The sequence below is a fragment of the Phoxinus phoxinus genome, assembly GCF_949152265.1.
Source record: "Phoxinus phoxinus genome assembly, chromosome: 9".
In the NCBI taxonomy this organism is placed as follows: Eukaryota; Metazoa; Chordata; class Actinopteri; order Cypriniformes; family Leuciscidae; genus Phoxinus; species Phoxinus phoxinus.
The window spans coordinates 16,250,071-16,263,240 of NC_136884.1; the positions used below are offsets into that span (position 1 = coordinate 16,250,071).

Here is a 13,170-nt window from a genome sequence, read left to right on the forward strand (position 1 = left end):
GCGTGACTGATCTAAAACCATCATGTATAGTAAGTGGTTCACACCTGAGAAGACAATGACCCGCATAATGATCCGCATAATGAGCTTGCATAATGAGCCTTTCATTCAGGTGTGTCACACAAGAAAGAATGTGAGGACAATATATATATATATATATATATATTTTTTTTTTTTTTTATACATGCAAATTGTATAATATCCAAGGTAAACATTTCTAGTAATTGTGCAGTTAATTCTCATACTGTATTTTCAGAAAGTTTTGGAATACATCCTCTGCCCAAATGTGTCACTAATAAAAAACAATAATAAATAATTTATAGTTCATTCTCATGAACATTCTCACGTTCATTAAATTCTACCTTGTAAATATACTTTTTGCTATTTTATTAAAAAGTGTTCACATGTAAATCAACAACAATTACAATTTTAACAATATTTCAAGTGTAATCTGTCCTTTTTTAAAGTATACTATTTATCATACATATTTCAAAGTTAAGGATTCATTAGTTTGATGTAGCCTAACGTTACATTGGAACAAACAAACATTATAACATCTTAGTTGATGAGTTTATTTTTGACAAAACATACTATATATTTAACATATGAGCAGAAACTGGCTAACAAAAGCTTATTTTATGTCTATTTTATAGTAAAAACTTTATAGTCTATCCAAAACTAGTCAACAGCGCGCATATGTGCCACACACAGAAACGCGATTCATATCACAGTCTTTTTGCGGTTTACAGACACTATTCCATATCGCGATTAGAACAAAGCATATAAGAATAAAAAAACTTACTACTAATCTGGATCCATTGCTCCTCGAAGTGAAACCAGCACTTCTGAGGTAAGTTTCCCAGGATTATTCCTCACAGCCTCGCAAGATGACATAATGCATTCATCTGATTAAACTTGATGTGTTTTATCGAGCTGAGTGATGTGGCAGGTTTGCATGTTTGCATGTATTGTCTCAGATCATTTGCATTTGAATAGTGTGCGCTCTCCGTGGGCTCAATCTGGCATCCCTGCAGTTGTATGGAATTACTTTTGTGCCAATAATAATGAACGTAACTTTTCAAGAAACTGATGAAAATATCAATTGAAACTGAAAAAAAATATCTTTGAAACTGAAAAAGAATAAATCGCGGGCACATTTTTTTACTTCGTTCTTAATACACTGCATGTTTTGCTAACTATTTCTCATATTTCTTTCGCTGATCTGAACTCACAAATGCGCTTCCAGAGTTTTCATTTACGCTTCTGAAGTTTTCGTTTACGCTCCGTGAGTTTTTCGTTCGCAGTTCTGACACATATCTCTCGTGGGGGCGGGGCTAGTAGCAGTGTGTTCTCATTGGCTACTGAGTTTTTGATTGACAGTTTCTTGACCTGGAAGTGAAGATGTCAGTGTTGTGTTTACATGTGTGGATGTGCACGTCTGTAAGCGCAGCTTTCTATTTCATTTGAGTGATATTAAGTTTGTATCTGTATTTATTTGCTGGTACACTATATTGTTGAGATGATTTCTTATAGAAGGAATAGTAGGCTACATACGAATGATATCATTATCATTAGTCATCGTCGCTATCAGGATACTGGATACTCGTGGTAAGTCTTTTTTTTTTTTATACAATACTAATACTATTTATAATAAAGTACTTGCTTTTTCAGGTGGTGAGGCATTTTAGAGCTCAGTGAGCTCATAACATTATACAGTGTTGTCTTGATTTAACTGTTAGCCCAATCATTACATGACTTATCTACATATTACAGTCTTTGATCATATTTGCTGTGATTGGATCATATTTCCCCCCAGCCACCCCAAACAACATTGGTCTAGAGTACTGTACAGTATCTGTAGGCTATTGTGTAGCCTAAAGTACAAAAATTACTGTATCAGACAATAGCCGATGGCATTGGACCAGAGCGCTGTCAATCACTGCCTGATTCAGCTTTGGCAATGTAAAGCCTTTTTTACCATTCCAATAAAACTATTCAAACCTGAATTTCTTATTAATTTGCGATGAGTTTTTGAAATGACTGATAAAGCTATTATATGTAGCTAATATGAGTAACAAATAGCCTTTTCTGTGTCCATACTTGACTAATAATAATGCAAAAAATTTCACTCAAATGAACATTTCTGATAAAAATGTTTAATCTTTAATAATAAATATATGTCCAAATTCAAAACCTAATACATGCAAGTAATTATGACTGAAAACATCCAGCAACTAGGGAATACACAGCCATGGATATGTTTATATATAGGGCTATACAGCCATCTACTGGTTACACAACAGATGATAAATGGTGCATGACTCAGATGTAAATATTTAGTACTGTAAAATCCCTTAAAACATTTATATAATTTGTTTGAAATAAATATTTTAAGTCTTCAACTTGTTACTGTATGTGGGAGTTCAAAGCAGTTTGTATTGTTAGATTATAATACGTTTCCTTTCTCATTTTCCAGGGAGTGGAGCAACTTTTCCATAAGCAGAATTCTGCTGCTGACACACAGGATGGAGTGATAGTGCCAGAGATCCACTGTCCACATCAGACAAGAGTCTTACTTTGTTCAGACACATCACATTTTAATGAGTGGGATCTTGATCTTCAGACACCGGATTTATTTTATTTTTATAAAATAGCAAATATTTTAATTTCCTAGATCAAAACAAATACAGTTTACAAGTACACAAGAGGTTGCACTTTATTCATATTAGTCTATGCTGATCATGGATTAGCATACCAACCGCATATGGATGTTAAGGGGATAGTTCACCCAAAAAATACAATTCTCACTTATTTTCCTCACCCTCATGCTGTCCCAGATATTTCATAATTTCATAGACATTTTACTTTCTTTCTACAGAAAAACACGAATTAAGATTTTAAGAAAAGTAATCCATCTCTGCGAGTCCTAAAGATGCTTTAAAAACCACACACAGTGACCGTGATGTCCATGCGACCTCAGTGGATGAATCAATGCCTTCTGGAGTGAAACAATAGGCTAGATAAGAAAATACTAATAATGTAACCGACCAACTGTCGTACGTACATGAATTACAATCCACTTGTATTATAGACTCACAGAGATGGATTATTTCCTTAAAAATCTTTGTTTATGTTTATGTGAACTGAAGAAAGAAAGTCATACACGTCTGGGACGGCATGAAGGGGAGTAAATAATGAGAGAATTCTCATTTTTTGGTGGACTATCCTTGTACACCACCTTTAGTTAATGAAATTAACTAAATTAAATAACTAAATTCAATTATCAGCATGATTTTAAAAAATGGCAACAAGAACATTCTTTGTGTGAGATATGAAATGCTATAACTTTATAGCATTTCATATTTCACACAAAGAATGTTCTTGTTGCCATTTTTTAAAATCATGCTGATAATTTAATTTAGTTATTTAATTTAGTTAATATTATCTTCTAACATTTAAAATTAAAATGTTAACAATCATCAACATTTTCAATTGTGACTTATACAACCAGTTAATGTAATGTATTTAAAAATATGAATTCAAATAAATGTACATTCTTTATCATCTACATTTTCTGTATCATCTGACAGCAGGCCACGATTGTAATTTTCATACTGTTTAAATTCCTCTTATTTAAGTGATCATTAATTTTGATGGTGCAAATGCATATTCTAAAAATGAGTAATGTGATGGCCATGGTTGCCAACTTTAATTATCTGGTTGAAGTGAAACTTTCTTGACGGCTGAATATATATCACACAATGTATGCTAGTATTCTCTTTAAATTGTAACAGCTTAACCTAATCAGAGCCTAACATGCAAAAGAATAATCAGGAATAAACAAATATTCTCCGAAAACATTGGACACTATACAATGTTCAGTATTATACAGTACTTTAATGTACAATTACACCTGAATAGACTGAATAGATCTCTTGCGCTCCTAAAAGCTTCTGTCGTCAAAGTAGTAGCAGCAGGTAAATACAGATAAAATAAAAACTTAATATCACTCAAATAAAATAGAAAGCTGCTTACAGACGCGCATATCCACACATGTAAACACAAGACTGACTTCTTCACTTCCAGGTCAAGAAACTGTCAATCAAAAACTCAGTAGCCAATGAGAACACACTGCTACTAGCCCCGCCCCCACGAGAGATATGTCAGAACTGCTAATGAAAACTCAGGGAGCATAAACAAAAATTTCAGAAGCGTAAATGAAAACTCTGGAAGCGCATTTGTAAGTTCAGATCAGCGAAAGAAATATGAGAAATAGTTAGCAAAACATGCAGTGTATTAAGAACGAAGTAAAAAAAAAATGTGCCCGCGATTTTTTTTTTTTTCAGTTTCAAAGATATTTTTTTCAGTTTCAATTGATATTTTCATCAGTTTCTTGAAAAGTTGCGTTCATTATTATTGGCACAAAAGTAATTCCATAGTGCTTTGTTTGCGTCAACACTGGACGGAAACATAGAAAAACTGGACTGGTACAGGAATACACGTGGAGTGGAATGGCATTCTTGTGGTGAGGAACTGGACGTTTCATGTTGTCATTAATAATGTGCAGATTATTCCAATGGCTAGACGTGTTTTCTTTATTGCCACAATGTGGTGGAGCTGGTTGCAGTTATGGATGTCTCTCCCCCATCCCCCCTTCAACATGCTAAATCACAGTTTTATAATTATTTTAAGTAAAAAGTAGTTAAATATAAAATCTAATCTAAACGACCTTTGCTGCTGTAAGCGCATAAATCTGTGTCAAAGGTAACATTTCGTCATCAGCGTGGCCACGAACTGTTCTCACTCAACCAAGGATTTGGACGACAGTCTGATAAGTTAGATAGATCATATATCTTCCATCTATTTTCGTATTATTAACACGTATTTTCCTTGAGGTAAGATTTAAATCATTTGGATTAAACCACTTCCGGGTGGGTCTGCACCACCGAGCACAACTTCAGCGCATGCCACATTTTTTGATGGTGTGAACTGTTGGTTTCCTTTGTTTTAACGTTTACATGTTGTGAAGTTTTCGGGTAAAGACCATCGCTGCCATTTATCATCTGTTGTTTTGTATGTTGTTTATGTTTATTTCAGACATTATTTTTACGCTGTTCGGATCATCTGAAACCCATCACAGAAGAAACTCCTGTTCTGATCGGACTTTATCATGTTGGCACCTGTTAGGTACATTTCCTCGGCAAAACCATAAAGACATTTAATTTTTCCTTTACATGACAGTAAATGATGACTGAATGTTAAGTTTAAAAAACGATGGAAAAGCACCAGAGACAGAGCTATTATAAAAGTGGTCCTGCAGGACATTGAAAGCAGTGAGAAGAAACTGATATCTCTTTTAAATATGTACACACATACTCATGTACACACAGACACACACACTAAATAAAGATCTGCGACACACACACACACACATGCACTAATGATTAATGACTAAACATTGGGCACTAAAGTCACTGCTACTCAAATGTGCTGCACTGTTTTTGTACTGCTTTTACTTGATATTTAATAATTATGAGTATTGCTCTTATTTAGTTTTTCTTATTTCATTACAGAGAGAAGCCAAATAGGGTTTCATTGTACCTGTGTATAATGACACTAAAGATTATTCCATTCTATTCTACACAACAATGCAGTTTAATTGAGAATACATGACATTGTTCAGACACTTTTCTATGTCTCATTTAATTCTGTTTAGGACTGTGGGCACTGATAATGGGACATGTCCACTGCTCTCTGTCCTGCCCAGTCGAGGGCTGGTGGACGAGAAGTTTCAGATTGTCATAATGAATTTACTGCCAACTCAAGAGGTGACGATATACTGTCTACATCAATCAGAAGACAAGGACTTCTGGGAGGCGTTTGGACACTACATCAGTGATGAACACGGAATAGTGACAGGTGCGTGGGACCTTGCGTTTGTAGAGAATAACACAAAAAACAGTAAAAGAACAAATATTGCAGTACGAAATATCTCCAAATTTATTTATTTATTTTATTTATATCTCAGAGCCTTTTTTTTTTTTTGCACTTCCTGATTTCCCTACTTGAGAATCCTTGTCCAGTGAATGGACGACCTTAGCACACGTGTGGTTTTGTTTACACATTTTGGTTCACTTGCAAAAAGAGCAGTGTGGAAGCGAACCGTACCAAACAAAAAAACGATAAAAATTATTTGGTCCGGACCAAAGCAAGTGAACTATCGGACTTTCCTGGTGTGAATACACCCTAAAATAACCGTTTTCTATTTTAAAATGTAATATATTCCTGTGATGGATAAAGCAGAATTTTCAGCAACCATTATTTCAGTCTTCAGTGTCACATCATGTTCCTTCAGAAATCACTCTAATATGCAGATTTTTTGCTCAAGAAACATTTATTATTATAAGTTAAAAACGAGTGTGCTGGCTGGGTAATATTTTTGTGGAAACCATGATACATTTTTCATACATTTTCAGGATTCTTTGATGAATAGAAAGTTCAAAAGAACAGCTTTTATTTTAAATAGATTTTTTTATAACAATTTAAAAGTCTTTACTATATATATATATATATATATATAGATATATAGATATATAATATAATCTAGCTGATCTAACTGCCTAAACTGCCTTGGATGATGATAAATAACCTTCTTTGACCAACTAAAGACAATATGAAGCTAGTTTTAGCTGGATTTTCTAGCTGGGCATATAAATATACAATCACGGAATTCACAAACTTACCTGTTTGCAGAGTAAAAAATTATCTAGACAATAATAACATAAAAAATTGTTGCAGTGTGCATTTGTGACATGATGTGGATCTTGTTGAAATGTAGTGGCAAAAGATACAAGTTTGGGAGGCACCTATGAAGGCACAGAGCAGATGGGGTTGATATGGAGCATGAGACCCGTACCAGGAAGTCGATCTGGACTCAGGTAACCCCTAAACCTACTCTACACCCTAATCTGGTTTTGGGGGGGGAATCATACGTCTTTAATCCAGTATGTCATCGCGATACAGGCTGCATTGAGGACATATTTGACTTCGACTAGCAAAATCTCAAGGTGTCAACTGAATACAAAATTGTGAAATGTTAGTCTTATTGAAAGTTATCACTTTCTCATGTATATTCTATTAATCTTTCCTTCCGGTCCCTTTCATTCAAGGTTGCGTAAGACAAATGTTCTTACACCGATGGTGATTCACATTTCAGTATACAGTGGGCATCTATCTGAAGGATTTAGCGAGAAAACACCCCTGGCGACGAGTGTCACAGAACGCTGGTACGTTGCACCAGGTGTTCAGAGGGTGAACGTCAGGGAGAAAGGAGTACGAGGAACTTTATTTCTTCCTCCAGGTATACACAAAATGATGAAATGCTCATGATAGATTAAAAATACAATTCAGACATACAGTGATTTAAATGCACCTTTTCTATGATACCAAGCAGAGTCCTGCATGGGTCCTTTTTGATAAACCCGCACCCGCAGTAATTAACAGAACACTCAACCAAATATCTGTCAGAAACACTAATGGGGGGGTTGGGGGCAGCAGCTCATTTGCATTTAAAGGAACAGACACAAAAACTATGCGTTTTTGCTTACCCTCAAAAAGTGACAACTTTAACATGCTATATAAAAATATCCGTGGGGTATTTTGAGCTAAAACTTCACATACACACTCTGGGGACATCAAAGACTTATTTTACATCTTGTGAAAAGGGAATTATACCACCCCTTTAAATCTACATGAGGTAAACAAAAATCTTTTTCTCATGTAGCCGCAATAAACACAAGCAATAAAACCAACATTAGGCCTTTTGAGCCAATGCAATTAATGAAATTGCATTAAACAACACAAGTAAAATAATAGAACAAAGAATGTTTTAGTAGGCCTATTTAACTGTAAGCTTAAAGCTAGTACATATTTAGTAGATTCACTCGCCATTTAACGCGGTTGTCTCTTCTGAAACTCTGTCTCTTCTGTTTACCTGGCCGCTGGTCCTCTTTGTTCCAGCACGAAAAATAGGCTAAAACTTTTATTCAAATTGTGAATATATTAAATACATAAAGCGAGCAAAGCGCGCTCCCTTTAATATAATCACTATAGCTTTCAATCAGATGCATCGCGGTTGACTACAATGCTCAGCGCTGCAAACAATGCTGTAATTAGAAGCCTTTAACAGTCTTCAGACACCGCACCCGACACGTAAATATTATTCCATCCGTTAAATCAAATATTAGCGGATCTGTCGCTACTTTCTTTAAATCACAACTTTAAATGAAATTGCTTGTAAATAACTTGCGGTGTGTTTTTTTTTTAGGCCCTGGGCCGTACCCAGGGGTGCTGGACCTTTGGGGAGGAGGTGGTGGTTTGGTCGAGTATCGTTCTGCCATGCTTGCATCTCATGGCTTTGCATCCATGGCACTTGAGTACCTCGCTCCAGAAGAGCTGAAAACAGTTGATGTTGACGTTTCTTACTTTGAGGTAATTCAGAACTTTTGACAGTCTCCTAATGTCGACCAAATTTGACATGACATCCTTGCTGAACTGCAATTGCCATCAGACCTTGTCATTTAATTTGGTCCTCGTGCATTGCGTTTGTTTCCAGATTAACTCCATATTCCTACGGAGCCCCTAAAGGGACGTAGTGGTGGAAAAAATTTAGGATGGGAGAAAAAAAAAATTGGAAATCCAAATCCCTCGCAAAGATATTTGCGTTCCCACACAAAACCTGTTGTTAGCTCGCACAGACACTTCCTGTTTAATGTCCCGCTGGCAGTGCTTCAGAGCTCCATACGTTAATGGAGCGCTTCCTAGTGTTTGAACTTGGACTCAAATAAAGAAATGCGGTCATGCTTAACTCAAGGTGGATTTATATATATTCACAGAATTGAACTTCTCGGATCAATAACTCGTGAGCTAAACGTTGTTAAAACGCAAATTAGCCTATACTTATTTACAATCACAGTAACCTAGAGCTACAACCAAATTTCCATCAAAACGAGCTTTACAATAAAGGCTAAATTGATCTCTATGAGGAGTCTTTGAGAAAGTCCGAAGGGACCGTCTGGAAAGTGCAATTTAACCCAAAAACGTGACTACAAAAATAGTTATTAACTTAAATGTTACAAACTGTAGTGCCACCAAATTCAGTTTACACATCAATGGTATCCCACTTGTCATACTACACTGCTTTTGCACATTTTATATTATGAAAAATATTCAATAACTTCACCGTAACGCACCAAATTTAGTTCACACATCACTGCTCTAATGTAAATAGGCTACAACACTTAGTTTTGGAAGTAATTGCACATAATAATTATAATTTGATGGCATTACACTGTATAACAGTGTGAAGTTATTGAATATTTTTTTCTAAAAAGGGTGAAGTTTTTGATTTTGTTTCGTAATAAATAGGCCTAATCAGAAAAGTAATGCATTTTTATCAAACTAAGTATTGTAGTATAACCAGCAGGACAGCAGTGATGTGTGAACTGAATTTGGTGACAGTACAGTGTGTCACGATGAAGCTATTGAATATGTTTAATAATATAAAATGCGCAGAAGGGTTTTGGGATTCGCACTTTGCAGACGGCCCCTTATTCTGACTTTTCTCTCAATCGCCTGTTTAGAGACAAATTTATATTATAAAGCTCGTTTTGAGGAAAAGTGGGTTGTAGCTCATTGGTTACTGTGATTGTAAATAGGTGTCGTTTGTGTTTTAACAACGTTTAGCTCACGAATATCCGGGAACTTCGAATAGCCTATGTGAATAGGAATGACTATCACAAATTCCTTGAGTTAAGCACTGACCCCATTTCTTTATATTTGAGTCCAAGTTCAAACACTAGGAAGCGCTCCATTAACGTATGGAGCTCTGAAGCACTGCCAGCGGGACATTAAACAGGAAGTGTCTGTCCGAGCTCACAACAGGTTTTGTGTGGGAACGCAAATAACTTTGCAAGGGAACGCAAAAGTTTTCCCCCAAAAAATGTCTCCCATCCTAAATTTGTTCCAGCACTACGTCCCTTTAGGGGCTCCGTGATATTCCACTTACTTTGTATATGTTTTATTCCTGTAGAAAGCATACCAGATTTTACAAAATCATCCAAAGGTACAGAAGGACAATCTGGCAATGCTTGGTCTGTCTTTTGGAAGTGCCGTCACATTCAGTATGGCGGCCTACTCAAAAGTCATCAAGGTTCGCTTGACCTGCACACACGCATTTACAGTTATCTACATTTTAAATGCAGTTTTTTATTATTTAATATCCTTTTACTGTCTTGTAGCCCCAGTGCTGTGTGTGTATCAGTGGAAGTCATGTGGTTCCTATTGATAAATCTGTTTTTGAAGCCTTTGAGGAGATAAAAAAGTGAGTGGATTAAACATTAATTCAGAACCTGACTGAGCCTCATCTAATGCAATAGTAATAGCAATGGTAGTCATATATTCTTCATTTCTATTGAAGATAGATATAGATTCACATTTATATTGTGAATAAAAAAAATCAGGAACTGGCAAGGGATTTTCTAACCAATGCAGTATGGAGCAAAACATTTAAACCTAATAAAAAAAAAATACAAACTTTGGAATTTACTGAATGTGGATATTTGACCTCTTCTGCACACAATTAATTTTGTCTTCCTGTCAAGCTAATTGAACAAGTGCCAGAGGACCATAACAAGCCCGGTCATGTGACATCCCACAATTTGGGAAATAGAATTGTATGTTTCAGTAACAAATGATGTTCATTGCAGGCATATGAATAAGGTACGTATGAATGAGAAGAATCAGGTAATACAGAGAGACATCATCTTGCCGATTCCCTCAGACCCGGCTCTCAAAGTAGACGTAAGTGTGACTTTGACATTTATTTGTTCATATATACAGTTTGTTTGCTTATAATTACTATTATTTGTAATGCCATTTCTCTATTTATTTATTTTAAATGCACATAGGTTGGGAGAATAAAGTGTCCTTTTCTGTTGGTGAATGGTGGTGATGATCAGAACTGGGCTTCTGTTGAATCTGCTGCAGATGTGAGTTATATAGATTTCATTTTGACCAAACATGATACCTCAAAAGGACAGCTAATGTAAGACAATATTAACATAACAATAGAAAATGAGACCGTATTAAAGGAATGGTTACCCGAAAATTTTAATTCCTTTCATAGTTTTTTTTCTCCTGTTTTTTCCCCCCCTCTATAACAGTGTTATGGATTACTAAAAACTTACAAACAAATATTTAACTATATAACTGTTTACTAAATATTAAACTGTATTAGTAACTAACTATATATTAAATATTAAACATTTTTGTTAATTGAAATAAAATAAAATGTAAATATTAGATTAAAAAAACTTACTTCAATAAAAACAAGAAATTTTGCCTTGACTACTAACTGAATTAAAATAAGTTGAAGTTGATAAACGAATAAAACTAATAAAAAACGAATTACAATGATAAGCTGAAATATATAAAAACTGAATGCATATATATATATATTGCATATATTGATATATGTATATATTACATACACACGTATGTATTTATATGTATATATATATATACATATAAATACATACGTGTGTATGTAATATATACATATATATATATATATATATATATATATATATATATATATATATATATTGAAGAACCAAACAGTTTTGGTTACCATTGACTTCCACTGAATGAACATAAAAGGCTGAAACATTTCTCAAACTGTCTTCTTTTGTGTTCTACAGAAGAAAGTAAGTCGTACAGGATTGAAAGGACATTAGAGTGAATATATGATTATCAACTTTGAATTGTGAATTGTGTTATCAACTTTGACCAACAGGTGTCACTATCAGTAACCACACGATTTGTTAGTTGATTTGTTATTTTTTATTTGTTAGTTGATTTATAGGTTGATTATAAATAAAAAAATGTAACTTGCGTCGTAGCCTACGAGTCTATTGGTGTCATCGTACCGTCTACATACGCCGTACACGCCGTGTAACGTTCAACTATGATTGGGTCCTTGATTTGGATCTTTTATACCCAGATGGAGATGATGATGGAGAAAGCAGGAAATCGGCACTTGCTGACAGTCCTGACGTATCCTGATGCTGGTCATCTGATCGAACCTCCGTACTCGCCTCACTTCCGAGCAACTAACTTCATGCTGCAAGAAATGAAGGAGAAAAGTAAGCAACATGTTTTTCATATAGAATCAGTAATTTGTTTGAATATAGATCTGAATGTAAGTTGTTGTTGTTGCTGCAGTTGTCATGCTATGGGGTGGACAGACCAAACCGCACGCTTACGCACAAGAGGACGCATGGAACAAGATATTAGCATTTCTGCGGCAGCACCTCTGCTTCAGTTCAAACTTTGCAAAGGCCAAACTGTAGTTCTGTCATTTACAACATTAATATGAGTGCAGCTTTTTTTCAAATGCTTCCGATTGCAATTATATGATTGCCAGCACTTGTTGTTACATTTTGCTTTGGTATCTGTATTAAACAAAAGTGGACAATAAGTATTACTTTTTATGTAATGCATTTGTTGCAGAAATTATACATAATTCATTAATAATGTTTGCAATAAAAGGGGATTATAAATAAAGCATTATTACATGGTTTTGATAACACCGAATAAAGGAATTACAAACACAGTTTAGTTTTTTTGGGAAAGATTTCTTGCCACACTAAATACCAGTGATCAAACTACATTTTCTTCATTTTGTACCTCTTTCTAAACAGGCGTTTAGTAGATTTCATTGTTTCATTTTATTTCGTTTAACTTAATTTGTTTCTTTTGATTAAAAAGAATGATTTCTATTTTCTAAAGTGAATATCATAATTATGAGGGTCAGTATTTTAAACTAAATAATTGATGCAAATGCCTTAAGGTTTTAAAATATTTGATTGATTCTGTAACTACTTGCAGCAAAAAATTAACTTTACATCACTTGTTTTTTTATTCACAGATCAGTTGTGGATGAATAAATATGCTGTATTAAAATCCTTTTTATTTAACAAGTTTGAAAGAGTGCAGTGTTTGTGTTTGAAGTATCTACAGTTTCTTTCTCACCATAAAATCCAGAGATGTCACTACTGTCACATTGGCTTTGGTGGTACTACTGACAATATGAAGTGGTATTGTAAAATGTGT

At 34.7% G+C, this 13,170-nt stretch overlaps 1 protein-coding gene across 5 annotated transcripts; it reads left to right on the plus strand.

The window, feature by feature from the left end:
* Nucleotides 1–4,162: 4,162 nt before the first annotated feature.
* acot18 (acyl-CoA thioesterase 18) lies at nt 4,163–13,055 on the plus strand. Of its 5 annotated transcripts, none has more exons than XM_079623620.1 (12): nt 4,163–4,522; nt 5,095–5,184; nt 5,714–5,916; nt 6,836–6,935; nt 7,167–7,357; nt 8,324–8,487; nt 10,088–10,207; nt 10,296–10,378; nt 10,764–10,857; nt 10,965–11,045; nt 12,059–12,200; nt 12,280–13,042. In XM_079623620.1, exons 2-12 carry the CDS (start codon nt 5,168–5,170, stop codon nt 12,405–12,407), a joined length of 1,323 nt encoding a protein of 440 aa, XP_079479746.1. In that variant the 5' UTR covers nt 4,163–4,522; nt 5,095–5,167; the 3' UTR covers nt 12,408–13,042. The 5 variants fall into 5 exon arrangements, with proteins under 5 accessions (XP_079479746.1, XP_079479744.1, XP_079479747.1 ...); XM_079623618.1 differs by having other exon boundaries at nt 4,447–4,963; XM_079623621.1 differs by lacking the exon at nt 4,163–4,522 and adding an exon at nt 4,553–4,979 and having other exon boundaries at nt 12,280–13,055.
* The last annotated feature ends 115 nt before the right edge of the window (nt 13,056–13,170 follow it).